Here is a 20,214-nt window from a genome sequence, read left to right as displayed (position 1 = left end):
CACTGCAAGGAGCTTCCCTAACTGGGACAGAAAGCAGCAAGGTGTCTCGTACACATCACCCTAATGGGACAGGGATATTTCCAAAGTTGCCAAGTTCTCCAAGCACAGAGCATTTCACAAACCTTGAACTCCAGACTGGCTGTGGTCACTAGAGAACTCAGCTGGGGACCAGTCTCAGGACACTCTGATTGCAGTGCTGGGAAACACCACAATCATGCTCTGACCCAGAAAGGGATTCTGAACAGCACAAAAAATATAGAGGACGAGCCAAGAAAAAGTCTTTGTCTTCTGTCAAACCAAGCAAGGTGTTTAGTGTCAGAGCAATGAAGAGCCACTTCCCTGAAATACCTCCCTGTCCCAGCATGTGTTTCAAAGCCTTTGTGGTCTCACAGTTTATCTGTACACAGCTCAACTCAAAGGTAACTCTTGTGTTTGCCCTCTGCTCCTCCACAATCACAAGGGTAAGAGCGTGTGGTGCTGAACATGACTTGCCTCCAGACAACCATGGAAAGGGAGGATGCAGGAAATTAAAGTTAAAAGCATGAAGGCAAAGGCACTTGACACCTTGAACTTCCCTGTGCCATGGTCATGCAAATGTCAGAAGTGGCCAGGAGCATAGTCATGCAAGCATCTGCCCAAGCACTGATTACACACAGCATGTTCATCAGGACAGGAGGAAAACCTTTTGAAAGAACAAGGCACACACAGGCGTGGCTGGTCAGAGACACTTTCAGAATATCAGACAAGTCTGATGCTCTGCTCTGAAAGACAATCTGCAATCTATTATTCTAAGTGTCTTTCTAGTGTGAACCCTGTGGACAATGAAGGTTCAAGATCCATTGCTGCAGTCATTCACTGTAGTCCTTCTCACTCTGTACAGTGCAAAGGGGGAAGCCACCCTCCAGAAATTATGCCACAGATGCCAAGCCAAGCCAGCCCAGGGATTATTGCAAAACAGCACCTTCATCCAAGGTCAGTGCTTAATGTTCTTTAGAAGCTGCTTCTTTAGAAGTGCCACTAAGATTAGATGCTTACCCTGTGCCCAGGGAGTGTCCCCAAATATAGACGGGGTTGTCTCCGCTCCGGGCTTTTATCCAGTCGAAGACATGAAGGGCGTCGTAGGTCATTCCCCTCTCTGAAGGGCTGCCTATTGAGTCACCCCAGCCTGGAACACAAAGAGTCCTGCTGAGAATCGCTCAAACTGCTCAGCAGAACCAGCCAGCTCCTCCCATGCAGCCCATCTGCAACTGCAAAGGGGCCTGGGACATGGGTACTTGCTGTTCACATCACTGTGCACCTCTACAATTTGGGGCTGAAAGCTCTGGTTGACTCACAGTCATTTAATCCAGGTGACTGCTGTCTGCCAAGGAGGTTTTGTGGATTTAGTCAACAACAAAACCAAAGACTGGATCTCAAACACTGCTACAACAGCATTCTTGCACGTACCCACCTGCAACAGCTCAGCTCCCAAACCTTCCCTGCTTCTCCATGCATGTCACCAATTTTTAAGTGCAGTCTCTGACAGCACAGGATTGGATGCTTACGGCCAAAACCCAACCGTGCCTCACTGAGCTGTTCCAACATCAGTTTGTCAGTTTGTCTGTGCTGTTCAATCAGTGCCCTCCAGCAACTTTCCATCCTCCTGACTGTTCTGGCTCCATCACCATTGCAGCACATCCACACGTTGTATGCCCTTAGCAGCCAGCCCCCCACATCCTTTCTGATTCCCAATAAGCAGCCAGAGAAGCAGCTGCCAGCAGGACTGAAAAACAGGGCAAGCTCCTACAAATAAACTTCTCCCAGGTGTCTTCTTGATAAAAATGCAATGGATTAATTTCTTTCTGGTATCTGCAGTGGCATTACACTGCAGCCATGGCTTAAATACTAAGAAGGTTAAAAAGGAGCAGCAGATGCCTGACTGCTGGTGCAGAGGTGCAAAGCAGTCGTGGCTTCTGCCAAGTATTGTTAGCAAATCATTTACTCTGTCTTATCTCACCTATGAGCTTTTAGAAGGAAGTAAGTGCAAGTTCAGTTCCCTGTGTGACCTCAGGAAAGTCAACTAGATCTTATCCAGAAGGATTGCACCTAGGCAAGCCCCCAGCTCTCATGTGTGCACCTGGGGAGTGCCTGAAGTGGATGCTGTGACAGCCTGGCTCACTCTCTGCTCCTCAGCTCCCAAACCAACAAGCCCTGTGCATGAGGACAGACAGGAGCCACAGCCCACCCAGCTGGACATCAGCAAAAGGAAATTTCTGGAAATTCTCTAAATAGCCATGAAGGGAAAAAAGAGAAGCAATAAGCACAGCTAATGAGCTGGCAGCAAGGGTTGGCAGAAGCAGCCCACATACCTCGATAGTCAAACGTCACCACGTGGTACCCCAGGGAGCTGAGGACCTGCAAGGCAGAGAAACACTCAGAGCCCATTACAGAGTCTTGCACACCAGCCATGCTCCTGCATCAGGACAAGGTGCAGGTATTCATTTTATAAAATTACTGACATGCTAAATGGTCCATTTACAGCTTTTCAAGGTAGCATGCACAGAGCTTTCCAAACACTAATCTCAGCCCACTGGTTTTACTCTGTTTGTTTCCTGGACCTCATATCAGGCTACCTAAGATGTTGATTATTCCTTTAACAGCTTTGACCTTAAGATCTGCAAATATCCTACTGTTTCCCCTACAAAGACTTTCATGTTTTCCAGTGAAGGAGTACAACTGTTTCAATTACATTACTCAAATTGGCATAAAAGTAAGAATAACGTACAGGAGCCTGTGGCAGAAGGCTTAAATGTATAGCACAAAAATGTGCTGTTGCTCTATTATAAATATTCATGTTATAGCCAATGGTAATCCTAACAAAATCTGTTAAAAGTAAGTAAAACCATTCAATGTTAGACCAACTTGCTTGGAAAAAGTGCCTTGGTAAAAACAATACAAGCATTCCAAGCTACCATTGCTTGATATGAACCTAAAAGCTCTGTGGCAGACAAAAAAAAAAATCAACAGAAAGTTACAAAATTATTAAAATGTTTCTCTTTTGGTCTATGTATGATACATGATTTTTAAAAAAAGCAACATTAGTATTACTCTATACTCTAAAGAGGAAATATAAAACCAACACCCTTTCTAGTGGTACTGGGACTATTGTAGTCTACAAATGAAATTAGTTGTAGTCCACAAATGAAATTACACCTGTCAAGTGAGCATTACTTAGAGCACAGTTTTAAGAGATTACATGTATTGGGTAGATTTATGAACAATTAAACATTTCACAACCACTTTGAGGCACACAGTATCAAGTGGAGCTCACAATGACAACTGACTGGAAAGGGAGAGAACACTTCCATTGTCCCACCAGACAAATTAGATCCTCCAGGACAGCTGTTTCCAATGGAATCACTATATGACATTTTTATAAGTTCACTCACACATTGAATTCTCTGACTAGACATGCAGAGGATGAAGTTTCTTCCTGAAAAGTTTGGTTTTTAGCTTTACAATGTGATTTTACAGCTAAGATATCATATACAATCTCACCTTTTCCAGGCCATTAAAAATTATTTAATCTGTTGAGAGTTCACCTGTCTTCTATACATGTTTTATGTGTTGGCTGCATTGAAGGCCTATTCAAAGCACCAGCAAAAAGGACAGCATCCCAAACTGGTTCATTCTGCTGGAATAAACACAAACCTGGAGTTTCTGGAGTGATTCTGCTAAGCCCATGTGTGTGTTCACTGACTGCAAAAGGCAAACTAAGCAGCTTGTCTGGATGTTCTCAGAAGCAAAGAATACCAGACTCAGGAACAGAAACCTGGGGGTTTGGTAAACTGTGTTCTCTGTATATGTACACAGAAACACACCAAGTCTGTATATTCTGAAGTACTCCTACTCTTGTCCATCAAAATCAAAAACAACTCCTCTGCCTGTCTTGGCCAGCACAAAATGCATCACAGCACAGGCTGGTTCCAAGAAAAATGACAAAATAAATCATACATGACAGTCTCCTCAACCAATTTTCTGCAAATTAGCTAATCTTTTTTTTTTTTTTTATTTCTCAAAGGAAATGAAGTATCACCTGCCTTCTTGGGGTTTCTAAACACTATTTTCTAAGCAATCTGAATTTAAAAGATTTTGCAGCAGGGGATCTTGCATTGAATTGCAATAAAGCTTTATGAGTGCCAACATTGACACAAATAAAGAGAAGAACAGACTCAGACCTCTCTGAAATGAGCCAGCAAAAACAATTATGTCTCTCTTAGAAACATGTGATATGAGACCAAGAAACTGTGGGTGGGAATTTCAGCCAAAAGAGAGTTTAATAAAGTAAATTACCCCAAAAATCATTAAACAAAACACTCAAAGCAGCTGTGTTCTCATATAACTCACACCATAGTGCTACACCTGGGGAATTCATTGGGTTTTCTACAAAACCTTCTGCACTTGAGATGGCACCACTCATACAAATGCACTGTGCCTTGAGGAAAGGGGAAATCCAGGCTCAATGCTCTTAAATGGTACCTTAAATTAGTACACTAATCAATTAAATTGGGGCTGTAATTAAATAATACTCTTGATTTTTCCCAGAAACTGTCTTGGTTAGCCCAGCTGGGGCTGGCAGTTAACAACAGCAAATGAAAGACCTTTCAAAGATCTTTGAAGATGGGAGAAGTGTGCTTGCTCACAGCTTACAGAGCCTTTTCCCTTACAGGCTTCCTCTTGGAAGGACCCTGAGAGCCCCAAGGGCTGTGGCAGTGGGGCTGTTTGAGCAGTCTCCTCAGCTCTGTGCACACCTGAGGTGTTAATGCAGCTGTCACCCATTCCCCAAGCTCTTTGGAAAGCTGTTTTCAATGCAGCTGTTTGGACAATCTCCTTTTACAAGGCAGCCTCTTACCTTGTAAAGCTCCACCCGGTGATCCCCTCCTCTGGCAAGAGCCATAGATGAAGAAAAAAGGAAAGAAAAAAAAAGAAAAACATTAAACAACCAAACAAAAAAAACCAAACACATTAAAAAAACCCCAAACTAACCACATTTAAGTTTCCAGAAACACACTTCCCAATTGCCTTAGGTAATCTAACAAAAACATGCCAAACATAAGAAACACCATAAATGCTTTGTCACAGGCTTCAAGGAGACAGCCAGGCTTTGCTGAGCTATGCAGGACCCAATTTTGAAGTCAACTTCTCCACTTAGATCTTGCCTCACAGCAGGTAAAAATGAACTTTTCAACCCACCCTGCTGTCTGCCTTTTCCAAAGCCTGTAATACATCCAGAACAGCCTGTCCCTTTTTGCTCTGCCTACCCTGATCTCCTGCCACAAGTGCTGCCCCAGTCAGTAGCCCTGCCTCTCAAAACTTTGATGCTCCCAGCAGAAATAATGACATTAAGCCAAGCAGGTGGCCCTTAGATTTCCTCACCTGGCTCCAAGCACAGGCAAAGAAAGGACATGTGCAAAAACGTGAGCAGAGAAAAGCAGAACTGAAAACTGTAAAGTCCAGGGGAAGAATCTGCTTTTATTTATAAATATAAACTGAAACCTAGACAACAGAAAGGAATATGAGTGTGCCATTACATACCTTAAAATACATGCACAACATGACATGGCTAACCCATACTCAAACTTCAGTCTAGTATTGGTATTATAGTAAATGTACTCTTGCACTTATGAAAACTCTAGAAATTTCATACTATGACTGGCTTGGTCAGTGTAGCCTCTAAACCAAAATGCCAGATGTCCCTCTAAGAACACATGCACTTGCCTACCTACCAAAAGCTGTCAGCTCCAACCATGCTTGAAAACACCTAATCCAGTCAAAAACACTCAGGGCAAAATGCAAGGGGTTGCTTGTAAGACATTTTGAATAATACAAGCCTGAAGATGATGATCCACTTGCTTGAGAAGTCACCTTTCACATGCACACCTTTGTGCTTTTTCATGCTTTCCTTGAAGTGTTACCGAGGGGATTTTCTATTTTCTAAGGGGATTGAGTACACAACATTTTTGCCTCAGCCCCAGATCACTCAAGCCAAACCAGGAAGTCAAGGCAGTGTATTTCACTCCTGGTTAATGCAGCCTGCAGCAGTAAAGCAGCCCTGGGACAAGCAACTGAATGTGCAGCACAGAAAATAAACATACAGCAACACACATTGAATCTGAAATGACAAAGCCAAGACACCTCCAGCTCCTCCAGAGCACAGAGTGAAATGGGAAATATGCAACTGATCCCTAGCTCAGTCCTTCATCCCAGCAGCACTTGGGGGAGCTGAGAAGGAAATCTAATCAATACACAAAAAGCAGATACTGGCCCCAAACAGCCACCATTAAGCTGCAGGAAGTTTCCCTTAAGCTTCCCTTCGTATCATTTGCTACACCCAATCAAGGCAAAAAATAAAAAAAAAAAGAAGTGAAGAAGTGTTTGAAAAACAATGCAACAATTTGATTAAACTTTGCAATGCATCAGCACAAGAAAGCAAGGGCAGTTTGCAAAAAACCCATCTGTTCATGCATTTCCTGGGTTGCAGCACACACCTTCCACACTGTGCCCTTGTACCAAGAAAAGCACAGTGCTGAGACAAGAATTGGTGTGAAAAATGTTCCTGTGATGTAGAGGTTAGCAAACCTTCACTACCAGCACAGCTAAAACTGTTTCTTTACTTTACATCATGGAATTTGTTTTCCTGCAATGCTGCTGCTCTTGCAAAGTATCTATGGGCAGACATCAGCTTCAAAAGAAGATGCAACCAAGAAAAAACATCCCAAGAACTGGCACTCAAAATCCAGCAGGGGATTGATACTCTTTTGTAAAATGCATATTTTTAGGAGAAAAGACCACGTTCTAAGAAACAAACAAAAGCACTGTAACATGTGGAGAGGTGGCAGAAGAACATGATCCTGAGAAATATCTTCACACTGCATTAATGGTTTTTATCATCCAGCAACAAAGTACAGAGAACTGATCTACTACTTTAGCCAATAAACAGTCAACTATAAAATTACAAGTTTTAGAAGCTCTCCTGGTCCAGACAAATGTCCTGGACAGATGCAATAATGAAACAAGATCAGCACATAACCTTCCTCTTTCCTTCTGATTTTCCTTCCTCAGAATGTGTTAATTACTAAAATAAACTCACAAAAGGAACTGGAAGGTTTATTTAATGTCTGTGAGCCACATATACAGAAGCACTAATACCATCCCCTGTCTCAATTCAGAAAATTTCATTACTATACAGAAAATAAGTACTTCCCAACTCCTGATTCAGGAAAGGTCACACCCTCCTGGCTTCCAGCAAAGGATACAAGGTAATTTATAATATCTGATATCTCTGATAACTGCAATAAATCCATTTCCACATTCAATAATGGAGAGGGATCATTCCATAAAATGTATGTGCCTTCTTTTAAAAAGGAGAAGCACCAAATTAATTTTAGCTTTTATTTTGGTTTTAATTATAGAATAGTTTGGGCTGGAAGAGACCTCCAAAGGCCATCTAGTTCCAAATCCCCTGCAACGAGCAGGGACATCTTCAACCAGATCAGTTTGCTCAGATCTCCATCCAGCCTGACCTTGAATGTTTCCATGGCCTCTGCCACCTCTCTGGACAACCTGTTCCAGTGTTTGACCACCACCCTCACTGTGAGCAACTTCTGCCCTGTCTCTGATCTAAACCAACCCTCTTGTAGTTTAAAACCATCATCCTTGTCCTGTCACTACAGCCCCTAAGGAGTTTTTCTTGTCTTTCTGAAGGTGCTGAAGCTGTGACAAGCCAGGAAAACACCTCCTGAAACAGAGCCTTCAGTGTTTTGTGCCTCACCTTGTCCCTGCATTGCCGTGCAGGTAAAGGATTACAGGGTGGCTGGAGCCCAAAGCCTCTTCAAACCATGGCTGGTCCTTCCCTCGGGCATTCTTCCATAAGGCTGCAGGGACTGTGTGCCTGTGAACAGAAGGGAAATCTGCCCTGTCCTGCTGCTCCTCAACACTCAAGTGTCTGCCACTTGAACTCTGAGATTTTCTGTTCAACTCCTTCACTCAGGATTGCATACCTCACACACACTGTTTATAAAACTGTCCTGATCAGCTGAGAAATGGTCAAATTGAAAAGGCAGTGGCTACACTTATTTCTACATTTTCACCTCCATCACCACTGCCTTCAAGATGTAGAGCTGTCTGTGCAAGGCATCAAACTTCAAAGGCACAATTACTGAACTTCCTGCTGCTCTGGCAAAATAATCACAGTTCCTCAGCTTTTATGGCACTTAATTACTTCAATTAACATAACTTATATGCCATAAACAAGATTCACTGCTAGGTCAGCAGATGTACAGAGTAATCAAAGCCAGTTGGGCTTGGAAAGAACGTTCAGTGATTAAGAGGCATATCTGACTTTACAGCCAATCTGAGGAAAAGGAGGAGCCCGGGCTCTGAGGAGAAGATAAAATGTTTTGTTTTCAGGCACAAGGTTCTTGAAGGTGTAACATTTTAGCTGCAAAAGTTACAATCTACAAGAGGCAGGAATTTTTAACTCGCAGCACTTCTTCTGCAGATAATGTACCTATGTGGCCTGTGAGAAAGAATTCAACACTGGTGGAACAGTAAGAGGAATGACAGACTGAACAGAAGGCAGGTAATTAAAGTGGATAATTAAAATACAGACACAAAGCAAGGACATGCCCACAGCCATCTGAGTTGTTGAGAAGGGGGCTGGCTTAGAGCCATCAGAAGTAATTTAGGCACTCACATGGCTTTTTACCTGAAAGGCAGACAAGCTTGCACCTACCACAGCAATCCTCCCCAAATGTACAGCTCAGAGCACACAGGGGAAAACTATGTAAAAAGTCAATTTGCTTGCATGCAGCCAGCACACACCAAGCTCTTGAAGAGGCAAAAAGCCTCAGTAACTGTGAGACTCAAAAATTCAACTGTTCTGTGAGGACTTTGTTTCACAAATGTACCAAACACAAGACTTTGCACTGGCTTTTAAAAGCAAGGCTCCAAACTTTTGTGAAAATCTTCCATAAATATCCAGATAAATGACAGCCTCTGAATTGCCACCACAAGCTGGAAGTTCTGTTTTAGCAAAGATAGACAGTACACTTGCAAGAGAAACAAAATAGAAATCTCAAGACTGCAATAAAAACTTATTTAACAGCTTAACAGGTAGAATTTTAATTGTGCTAGTGAAGAATCAAACCACTATTTATCAGCCTATCTTGGAAAGACTGAAGTTTTCAAGTTTCTAAACATATCTTTCACTAAAATTTACTTAAAGGAAAGAAAATGTCCTAATGACATTGATAAGAATATCTCTATCCCATTTAAAGGTTATGCACCCAGTGAAGAGAAAATCTCTACTGCATTGAAGGACCCATCTAAGTTACACACACAACTGAAAACCCCAAATCCTGCACTTCACAGACTGAACATCACTGTCTGTATTAAGGGAACACCCCCTTCCCTCCATACCTGACACAATCCAGGGTAACAAGGAGCTAAAATGAATTGTCCTTACCTGGGACCAGAAAATCATCACTGAGAGAAAGAAATGACAAATGAGCTCTGACACTGTCACTTGTTTTGTGAAGAGTGTAAACTGTGTGTTCTGTTTTCACCCACTCTCCCAATCTTACATATGTTTTATGAACAGAATTTTCTTCCTCCCACTCTGAACACTTTGATCTGTTTTCCTATCTTCCCCCACATGTATTTTGCAAAACAAAACACGAATCAGAGTTGAATGACAAAACATCTAACTCCATGGGTCTGGTCTGATCTGGAGGCAGGATCTTTGTAGTGATGCAGACCTGTAACCTTTATAATTCCAAATTTTGATGTTTCTCTGAATGCACAGGTTGTCTGACTGTGTTTTGTGCATTACTGATCCTAGCTCAGATGAGCCCCAGAGATTTGCATACTTTTCAACATGAACTCGGTCACTTGGCAGAGGAAAATACAAACATCCACAAATGAGAGCATGCACAGCAAAAAGACTGAATAGGCAACATCTAGAACAAAGAGAAGGATAAAGATGCATGGCACATACTGCACAGAACTGGATTCCTTACCAGACTCCAATGGTTACATCCTCCTCTGGCTGCAAATAATAATTACAGGTGTGGTTTAAACCTTGATCCTGTGGTCTTTTCAAGTCAATGAAATATGGGACCCTCACTGAAATGAAAAGAGAGAAAGGAAAAAAAATAAAAAGAATCATTTTAATTTTAATTTATTTTCTCACAAAACTGCTTAACCAAAGCACTGGAGGGTTGTATTAGCTGGTCTGCTGTGCTGGGAAGACCTTTTTGTGTAAAAGGATGAATTTGCTACAGCTGTGATTTAAAACATGAACAGCAAAGAGAGCAAGGTAAGAAGACACAGGCAACCACCAAAAAAACAGGGAACAGGCTAAAATTAAGAGAAGGTGGGGAAGACAAAGCTTCCTTTGACAAACATTTAACCATCTCTGTGCAGTCTGCTTTATAGATCTCTGCTGCATCAGTGGCATGGGTTAGCTGATTTGGATTCAGTCTTTTCCCATAAAATGGAGCTCCACTACAGCAGAACCAGGAAGGAATCTGTCTCCTTGAGATTTAGTGCTACAGCAATTAACACATCAAAGCTTTTGTGCTATTGACACAAAAAGAAATACTGCTAATGGTGACAGCCAAATCTCACTTCACTTGCCCTCTCAAAAACTCTTAAACTTCACACAGACATAAAAACCAATGCAGACAACAGCCAATGTTAACTGGACAGATGTGGGCCCTCAGACTGCAAATCTTTATCTGTGCAAGTGTCTGCTGTCATGCCAAAGCATATGGGATTTGAGCTACTTCATGGGCAGTCTCCTGTTTGATCTGTTCAAAGACTTGCTCTTGTTCAGGGCCCCACTTGGAACCCTTCTTCTTCCATGTCACAAGACAGAGAGAGCTTAGAGTCTGGCTGTCCTCTGGGATCTACATCTCCCAAAAACCCAGAGCTCCTAGGAAAGCTGTGTTTCCTTCTTGCTGGTTGGTGGGAACATGGCTGCTATTCTGTTGACCACCTCCAATCTGATGATGTCCACTTTACCTCCTAAAAACTGAATTTCCTGGGCAGGTCCCCTGACCTTACTTTGTTTTGTGGTAAAGCTGGCCTTCAGGAGGATCTGGATTATCTGCTCCCTTTTGTCAAAAACTTCCTCTGCTGTACTGTCCCAAATGATCACCCAAAAGTCATCAATGCACTGCAAGTGTTCTGGAACCTCATCCTTTTCCAGGGCAGTCTGGATCAGTCCATGATCACTCCAAACAGTGAGACTGTGTTTTCACCCCTGGGGCAGTCAATTCCAGATGTACACCTCTCCAGCTAAAGGCAAACTGTGGCCTGAATTCTGGTCCTGAAGGAATGAAGAAAATTGCATTATGGTGGCATCACTGATATTTTACCACCATGGCAGGTCAAACCACAGCGTGCCTCAAGTGTGAAACCTCTCTCCCAGGCAGGGAAGTGCCTGCTCCCAACAGCAGAGACTCTGGTCTGGAACATGGGACATTTCCTCCTTGAATTGCTGGTGGTCCTCTTTAATTTGGTCCTCTTAAATTTCTTCTTTAATTTAAACTTTTAATTTCTTGGATAGTCTTTTCACAGATGAGACTCAGGCCCATACCAGGGAGGAGATGGGTTCTTCATACAGTAGGAGCTTGGGAAACAAATTGTCCACTTTTTGGTCTCCTCTTTTCCTCAACATCAGCACCAGTGAGCTGACACATGACCCTGGTGTGCTCCCAACACATGGTTTGTGTGGACTGGATGTCATCTGGGTTTACAAGGAGCTGCTCCTTCTTTGAACCCCTACAGATCACCCCCAGCACAGCTGATTCTCTCAGGTACTGGATACCTTGCTCCATGGTGTCCCACTTGTCTCAGTGCACTCAAAGGTCATCCTTGCAAAGATATCTTTCCCTCATGCTTCACAGGAGCCACTTCCAGAGGCTGAGAGTTCCTGGTCTTTTCCCAATCCCCAGCCAATGCCTGCATCCTGGGACAGGAACCCAAATGGCTTGGGTTCCTTGGAGCAGCCAGGTAACCAGGGACTCACCTCACAGCTCACCTGGGGGTAGGGATCAGGAGATGATCTCTGGCCCTGCCTCTTCCTCTGGTTGTGAGGGGCCTGCTTCCTCTTCATCACTCACTACACAAACTGATTTATATTGGATTTCTTGTTCTGTGCAGGGCTGACTGCTCCTGGCACAGGTTCAGCTGCAGTTTGAGTGGCCACAGTGCTTGTGCCCTGCTTTCCTTCCCCTGCCCCTGAGGGTGCTGCCCAGTAATGAGCAGTGTCCAATAATCAGCAGCCAGGGCCCAACACATTGCAGCAGATTCCCCCTCTTTGGAACTGCCATGGTGATTTTCTTCCAAATATTCTGCCACTTTACCAAGGTCTTGTATTAGTTCAGGGGTGAGCTTCCAAAACCACTAGAGCAGAATGCTCCTTCAAAATCTGGCCCATTTTCTCCCACTCTCCATGCTGCTCATGACTATCCACCTCCAGGGCAGGTTTCTGGACAATTTCCCCAGAAATTTCTGTTCTGACTCCAAACACATTGTAGACTATACTGAGGAAACCTGGCAAATACAGCAACAAGAACATGCTACAGGACAATTATTTTGGTCACTTGTCAATGAGCAAAGGCAGGAACTTCAGTGAGACCTAACAAAGCTCTGTAAAAGCAAAATCACTGAAGCCTGCACTGTTCAGGTTATGTGGCTGTCACTTCTGACAATCAAAGCATAAGAGCTGCCCTGCACATGTGCACACTTCACAGCAACCACAGTCCAAGGTGTGAGAACATGCAAAGCATGCAGTCAAAATTAGACAAGTTATGTAAAAAACAATGTATCCATAGTTGGTCCTTCTAGCTTTGACAGAGAGGAAGATATTTTTCAAAATTTCATTGTAAAATACAAGTAAGGTTTAAATGCAAATTTAGATTGCTGGGTTTAATTTCACTTGCTTGCTGTCTACTCATGCAACTGTGTGGAACCCCTCAGAAAAACACAGGTGACATATTGCACAGTTTTCCTGAAGGAAAAACTCTTTTGGCTGAAAATTGGCTTCAGTTTGGTCACTCTATTTATATAAAGACATGCTACACCAACCACACAGAATGCTTTCCAAACCACAGTCTGGGGAAGTTTACAACCTGTGAAAGTTCATGTCCTTCACATGCAGGGTGAAAGTGAAGGCAAACAAACTCCCCTTGTCCCCTCTCCACCCAGCCACTGAGTCACTTACCAAAGTTTAGGAAGACCAGCTTTGCCTGAATAGCAGGGCAAAGCTTCACTAGAAATGGGATGGCTATGTACACTCCCAGCAACCAGAGTATTAACTTCCTCAATCGAAACCATAATCCGTATCGCCTGCATAAAAGAAAAAAAAAATAGAGCTGAATACAGCAGAATATTTATGGAGCAATTTTCACAATGATCTCTGCCTGCTTGGTGGTTTTGAAAATCTGGTCATTTACACTTTAAACAAAAGCTAATTTCAAACAGTTTGTGTGGCCTCAGTTGTTTGAGAGAAGCAGAAGTAACCAAAATACCAGCTGATGACATATAGCTTAGAAAAAGGGAATAGAAACTCCCTACTGATTACATTTTAAAAGACTCTGTAACAAGAGCTTTTCTTCCTGCTAACTTAACAGATTTCAGAATCTCTAGAATGCATATCACATGTTCATCTCCAAAAAGTAGCCCAATCATACTTCCATTTCGATCACTATCAGATTTTGTTCAGTTCTATTTTCACATATTTTGAGGAACTATGTGTAATGAGACTGATAAAGTTACACATTATCTCATGAACAGACTGGAGCAGACATTCTGCTTTGTCCAGCTAAAAGGATTACCTCTCAATGCCCTAAAAAGCAAACCTTTTTAAGTTATAAAATACAATAAATTTCATAAACAGTAGTGTTATTCTCTAAGAATCGCCCAAACACTGTATCTCGATTTTCTCTTTTCTTCTTGTTAGGAAGAATAAGCTACCAAAAAAAAAAAAAAGAGAAAAAATCCTAATCAACAACAAAAAAACCAACCAAAAAAAATCAAGTAACACACAGCAGCTAGTCAAGTGATATATCTCAAAATTCCCTTTATTGTTTCAGAATAGCTACCAAATACACATTCATATATGTGTGTTTATATATGCACATATGCTTACATAAAGGCTTATGTGGAATGATTTAGTTGACCAACATTTCATGTGCACTGAGGTTTCTCAACCAGCCCTGCAATCAAGAACTAAAATCCATGGGAAGCCTTCAGGCAACACAATTGCTGCTCCTTTTCAGCAGACAGTCTTGAGCAAGAATCATGTTCCATGCCAGTGAGCAAACAGTTCTCAGTGTTGGGAACTGCAGGCTACTAAAATCAGAGAACACTCTTTCCAAAAGGCATGAAATTATTAATCTGCCATTTGGCAATTCTTGGAGCTGACAAGCTAAACTTGCTCTAGACTCGAGCTAAGAGGGTTTAGCCCTGTCATCTAGGTGAAATTGTCAAATAGAGAGCCTAAAGACCTGGTTTTTACACATTTGTACAAGAAAAATGAGCGCACAGCTAGAACTGGGTTGGAAAGAGTTTAATGATGTACCAAAATTTTCAAAATCTCAATAGCTTTTGGGAACCAAAAGCCAAGACTTTCAGGAACACTTTTTCAGCACAGCAGAAGTGGAGACATTCCAATCTCCCCTGCTCCCCCTAAGTTTTTGGCATGACTGCTAAGGTGCTCACAGGGAAAAGGATATCCTGTTATTCATCCAAACCCTGCCTTCAGCACACTACTACATGCCTACAAGTGCCTGTCTGCCTCCTCTCACCCTGGAACCACATTCTGGACTTCAGAAACACGTGCTACCAAAATTAAAGCCCTTTTCTTCACAAGCCAAAACAACTGTCATTTTTCAAAAGGGGGAAAAATAGATTACTAAGTCACTGTCACCCAGCTGTGGCTGCAACAAGCCCACGTTGAAAGGTTCAACAGATTTTTATACTTCCCACAGCAAATTTGATGATTGAAGAGGTAAAGAACTCCATCAAGGCTTCCAGTGACATTTCCACACCTCAAGCCCAGTTTTCTAAAGTAAGAAAAGCAAAAACAGCAAAGGACTAGCAGAGGAAATGATACAAAATGGGATTTAGAAGAACAGAAGTGAGTACCAAAGCCTCAGGCCAACCCACCTTATGCCCACAACTTTGGGAAAAAAAGCCACAGAACATTTTGTTTGGGCTAATCACTGAGCTGATCATTGCTCCCTACTCTCAGATGAAACCCAGCTTTCCACTACATCAGCACCTACCACCTATTTTCATAGCTGGAATGGATTTGTGGAAGACAAAGGGAGATCACTAAAGGATAGCTGCCATTTAACTGCTGAGCAACTGAAATGTAACTTAGCTCTCTTCAATGAGAAAAGTGTGTGGTTTTGTTAAAACACTTTGTCTAGTTATTTTTGCACTTAGATCTACTCCCATTCATCTCTCCTTATTGGCAAAAAGGGGAGTGGTTAAAGCTAAAAGGGGAGGTAACTCATTTTGGGGTGTCCATGCCTTCAAATGCCTTAAGCCAAGACACTCTGTCCTCACCACCTTCCCAGTAAGAACCAGAGTCCAGGTGAGCAGCCAGGCAGGATGGGGCTTCCCAGCAAGTTTTCCTGCCTGGGGCTTAGATCCTGCAGCAGCCAAAAAGAGCTCTGCCAGGGGAATTTTGCATATGCCAGAATAAAACCCCCACCCGCTTAGGAGGACAACAGAGCCAGGTCTTAATTCCTCCAGGCACAACCAGAACACATCAAAACAGGGGCCCCTCAGAGATGTGGGTGGCAAAGCACTTCCCAGAGCCCAGCCACAAGCTGGAACCAGGAACAGAAAGCACACAGGAGGACATTTATCCAGCTAACACTGCCAGAGCTCAGGAATGATTCCAGTTTCTCCTTTTTGGAGACTGAACTGAGGCATCCCTTTCTTTTCTCCCATGCCCCATGTCAGATGCTAATCAGCAATGTGACATTTACACCTCATCTCCAGGGAGATGTCTACTTACAATGTAACCAGGGCAAAGCTTCTATCCACCAGACAGCTTTTCCCCTGATAAATCCAAGAATATATGCTGAAATACAGACATTATGAAGTTATCAGGTAAACCTTCAGTGAGTAATTTAGCTAAATTAAACTCCTATTGCTTGGTAGAAAAGCTATTTCAGGAAATATATGCCCTGCAAAAGGAAATTTTGGTGTGCTCAGGCAAAAGCAACATACTTGTCTTCACCTTCTCACCAGAAAACTCAGCAGGTCTTAGTTGGAAAATACAAGTGATGTAGAAAATAAGAAGCTGCAAACTGAAGGTATTTAAGAATATCAGAAACTGATTTCCTGGAACAATAAAAACAATGTGTAAAAAAACTTCAAAACAACAAAACATCTCATGCAACACAGAACACCCAACCCCAAGTCAGCCCAAAATAAAACAAAATCCCCAGCATCACATTCCCCCCTGCATTTACCAAAGGCTTTTTCCCAACATCTGGGTTCTGCCCAAACACAGGCAAAACATGAAGTGGTTTTTGCTTCATGCACTTTCCACAAGTGAACATAGAAAAGTACATTCCCTCTCCAGACATACTTCAGTCTGACAGAAGGAATTCTTTCCTGGAAGTGTGACATCAGAAACAGCAGGTTTTCCTCGTAGCTTCCACCTGGATGAAGGTGCCACATTCACCCAGAACAAGCACATTCTGCATTTGGGCACAGTGGGAGTGTCTGGCTGGCAAGGAGAAGCTGGGGGTCCTCTTGTGACAGCATCCCCTGAGTGCAGCCCCCTCCTCTCCAGCAAACTTGGGAGGTTTCATGAACAATGTCCAATCACCAGAGTCCTGTGCCGTGCTCTGGCATCCAGATTCAGATGAAAATAATTTCTCCTGCAGATCATCTGAATCATTTCTACACCAGGAGCGCTTCCATTAGCATCTCCTGATCAGATGTGCTAGCAGGGTGAAAGGGCAGGCCAAGGGTGAAACAAGAGACTAAAACTGATCCTGTCAGAGCTGCAGCAGAGCAAGGACAACATTTACCAGAAGCACACACAGGCTGTGCTTGCAGTGCCTAAAGGATCTACAGACAAAGGCACCCACAGCCCACCGTGCCCCTTGTGATCTGCCTGGGGCAGGAGTGAAACAGAACTCCCGCAGACACCAGAGCACGAGGCTCTGTTTGTTCAATAGTGACAGGGAATGCTGTCACCCTGCCCTGCTCTGCAGCCCCTCATGTCCCCAGCTCTCCAAACTGCAAACAGCAGAGCTCTCCCAGCAGGAACTCAGAGCACAGGATTTGGAAAGCAAAGACCTTGATCACACAAGTGACAGAAGTGACTTTATGGGTGGTAGAGGAAAAAACCAAAATACATGGCAAAACAAGGACTGTCGCAGACAACTTTTATGAAAAATCTTTTCTTTCAAATTTTTCGTCTTGAGAAGCTAAGAAACCTCAGGAACAAAATGTAAACAATGGTTATCTGCTGCTGAGGAATGCAACAGGTGGATCTGTGATTGGTCTCATGTGGTTGTTTCTAATTAATGGCCAATCACAGGGAGCTGGCTTGGACTCTCTGTCCCAGACAGAAGCTTTTGTTATCATTCTTTGCTATTCTATTCTTAGCCAGCCTTCTGATGAAACCTTTTCTTCTATTCTTTTAGTATAGTTTTAATGTAATATATATCATAAAATAATAAATCAGCCTTCTGAAACATGGAGTCAGATCCTCATCTCTTCCCCAATCTGAAAACCCCTGTGAACACCATGACAAAGAACATATCCTCCCACTCTCCTAACACAAAACATATTTTAAAAAATACATTTATTCCCGCAGACAGGGATCAAGAGCATAAAATCAGGAGTTAGATAAAGACATGAGCAAAAGATTCAAAAGAATGAGGGCTAAAGGAAGTTTAAAGGACTGGGATGATTTTTTGGGGGGGTAAACAGAGTTGTATCCAAAACAACCTATTCTACAACTTGGAAACTGCAACAGAGTCCCAAGGCATACAGGGGCAAAGAAACAATACAGCAGCCATGCAAAAGGCAGGACAGCCCACACATCAGGTCCCTGGTAAGCCTTCCAGCTTTCCTTGTTTTGAACAAGAGATGATTTCTAGCCCAGGTAGGATCATTAGGAGCACTCATTTTCCTTTTCTGCACACCTGGACAGTGGTGCTGCACAGGGCCCCTTGCAGGTCCTGAAGGAGCATCCAATTTTTTTTTTCCTCCACCACCTGAGCCACCCAATCCAATTAAGCTTTCATTTTATTCCACTTGTTCCTTCTCAAAAAAGTTAAAAAAAAAGAAAAAGGAAGAAACCTATCAGCCTTTCAGCTGCACACAGAAACAGCCTCTCAGCTCCTGAATTTGAGTTCACAGGCAGTGTCTCCCCTCTCCATCTGGACTTGGTACCAGCAGCTTTTGGACAGCTCGAGCAGCAACACTCAACAATGTAATGTTCCACTACAAGATTAATATGAATTCTTTCCCCTACGGGTTTCCTGCAAAAGCTGCTTTATGTGGAGCTCAATGCAAAGTGAAAAGATGCTCATGTGCAGGGCTTTACCCTCTCCTGGTTTCTGTGCACAGTGAATAAACCTGCATGGGCAAACAGGCAATCACACGACTCATTTTGGGCACTGCTATAGAATTCTCAATGAAAGCTGCAACCAGCAGCTTCACTGTAGGTACTGTACAGAGAAAAGGGAGCTTAAATTATAGAAAATTCATCCAATCCTGAAAACAGATCTTCCCTGAATCCATGAAAGCCATTGGTAACAGCAGTATTTGCCAGAACTCTAAGGATCTGAGCGACTGATCCCTCCCTCTGGCACTAAGATCTCTTTAACAGGATGAGTTCTCTGCAAAACAACACAAAGAGAAAAATCAAATCCTCCAAATGCATCTTCCTATTCTAGGGATTAAGCAAACATAAAAAAAAAAAAAAAAGTCAAACCCCAATCCTGGAAACAAGACACAAATGTAAAGGCTTTGCTCTGTTCTTTCCCCCCCCACCCCCAACTTATTTCATAAAACAACTAAAATATCATGTACAAAACCTGCATGGCAAACTACAGACCCAGAGAATTTTAGTTTCCAGCAGTTCCTGAAAACTTTTGCTCTCGGAAAGATCTGGAAAATAAAAAGAAAATTAGCTCTACTAGATTCCTTTGCCATCTCTTACAAGAAGTTCCTTAAAATCTTTGCTCTTTCTGAAGAAATATTCTAGTCTCCCCTTCACAAACTACACTGCAGAATAGCACTACCCCACCAGAAAGGAGGCTATGGTTGGGATGGGAGGGGACACAGCTGGAACAGCTGACCCCAACTGACCAAAGGGATATTCCAGCCCATATGGCATCATGGATCAGCACACACAGCTGGGGAAAGAAGTAGGAAAGGAGGGATATTCAAAGTGATGGTGCTTGTTTTCCTAAATAATCACTGGATTACTTAGGAAGACAACTACTAGACTTAAAATGTGATTATTCCAAGCAGCTGTGTGGTGCTGAGTCGACAGCTGGGGCTAAAACACAAGTATCACTTATTCAAAATAATGAAGGTAGTCTATTGCACAGAGCCATACAGAACATATTTTAATAAGGATAAAGGACTCTGAGATTTTTCAGGCATCCAGCAGTGGAATAAATTGTTACTGACACATGTCATGTCTTTGAAAGACATGATTTGCTTTAATGTTTCAAAAGACAAACTGATCTTTCAGCTATTGGGATGAGGTAGGAAAGTCCAGGTACCTTATTTGTTCTTTGACAACTTCTATAATTCAAGTACAAGTCCATCTGCCTGTAAACCCAAGCCTTAAGAGCAGTTGGATCTGTTGTGTGGAAGTATCAGTCAATTAATACAAGGTACACTATTATTCTATGCCATCAAAGGTACAGAAAATGCAACAGGAAAGTTTATACCTGATCCTACTGCCCTCATCACTGTAGCATCCAAAATGTTCATCACTTGACTTAAAATAAGCATTTTAAATCAGAGACTGTTTTAGTCACATCACAGATACATGAAGAGCAAAGAGGCTACAGAAGATCCCAAGAAGTCACCCAGTCCCTTCTCCTCCTCATCCCAGAAAAGACAGACTACCTTACACAGCTGTCCACTTAATTCCTCCCACAAACACTT

At 42.6% G+C, this 20,214-nt stretch overlaps 1 protein-coding gene across 1 annotated transcript in view; it reads right to left on the bottom strand.

The window, feature by feature from the left end:
- The window catches only part of ABHD12 (abhydrolase domain containing 12, lysophospholipase), a 38,010-nt gene that overhangs the window by 4,406 nt on the left and 13,390 nt on the right, over positions 1 to 20,214 (bottom strand). The window contains exons 2-7 of the mRNA XM_054629246.2: positions 13,271 to 13,395; positions 10,059 to 10,164; positions 7,811 to 7,930; positions 4,892 to 4,922; positions 2,349 to 2,394; positions 1,036 to 1,165 (exon numbers count right to left, since the gene is read on the bottom strand). Of these exons, the coding sequence (XP_054485221.1) occupies positions 1,036 to 1,165; positions 2,349 to 2,394; positions 4,892 to 4,922; positions 7,811 to 7,930; positions 10,059 to 10,164; positions 13,271 to 13,395 (558 nt within the window). The remainder of the gene's footprint in view (positions 1 to 1,035; positions 1,166 to 2,348; positions 2,395 to 4,891; positions 4,923 to 7,810; positions 7,931 to 10,058; positions 10,165 to 13,270; positions 13,396 to 20,214) is intronic.

This window comes from Agelaius phoeniceus, chromosome 3 (genome assembly GCF_051311805.1).
Source record: "Agelaius phoeniceus isolate bAgePho1 chromosome 3, bAgePho1.hap1, whole genome shotgun sequence".
NCBI classification, from domain to species: Eukaryota; Metazoa; Chordata; class Aves; order Passeriformes; family Icteridae; genus Agelaius; species Agelaius phoeniceus.
Note: the sequence above shows the minus strand (reverse complement) of the source record. Positions and strands in the feature narration are given on the sequence as shown.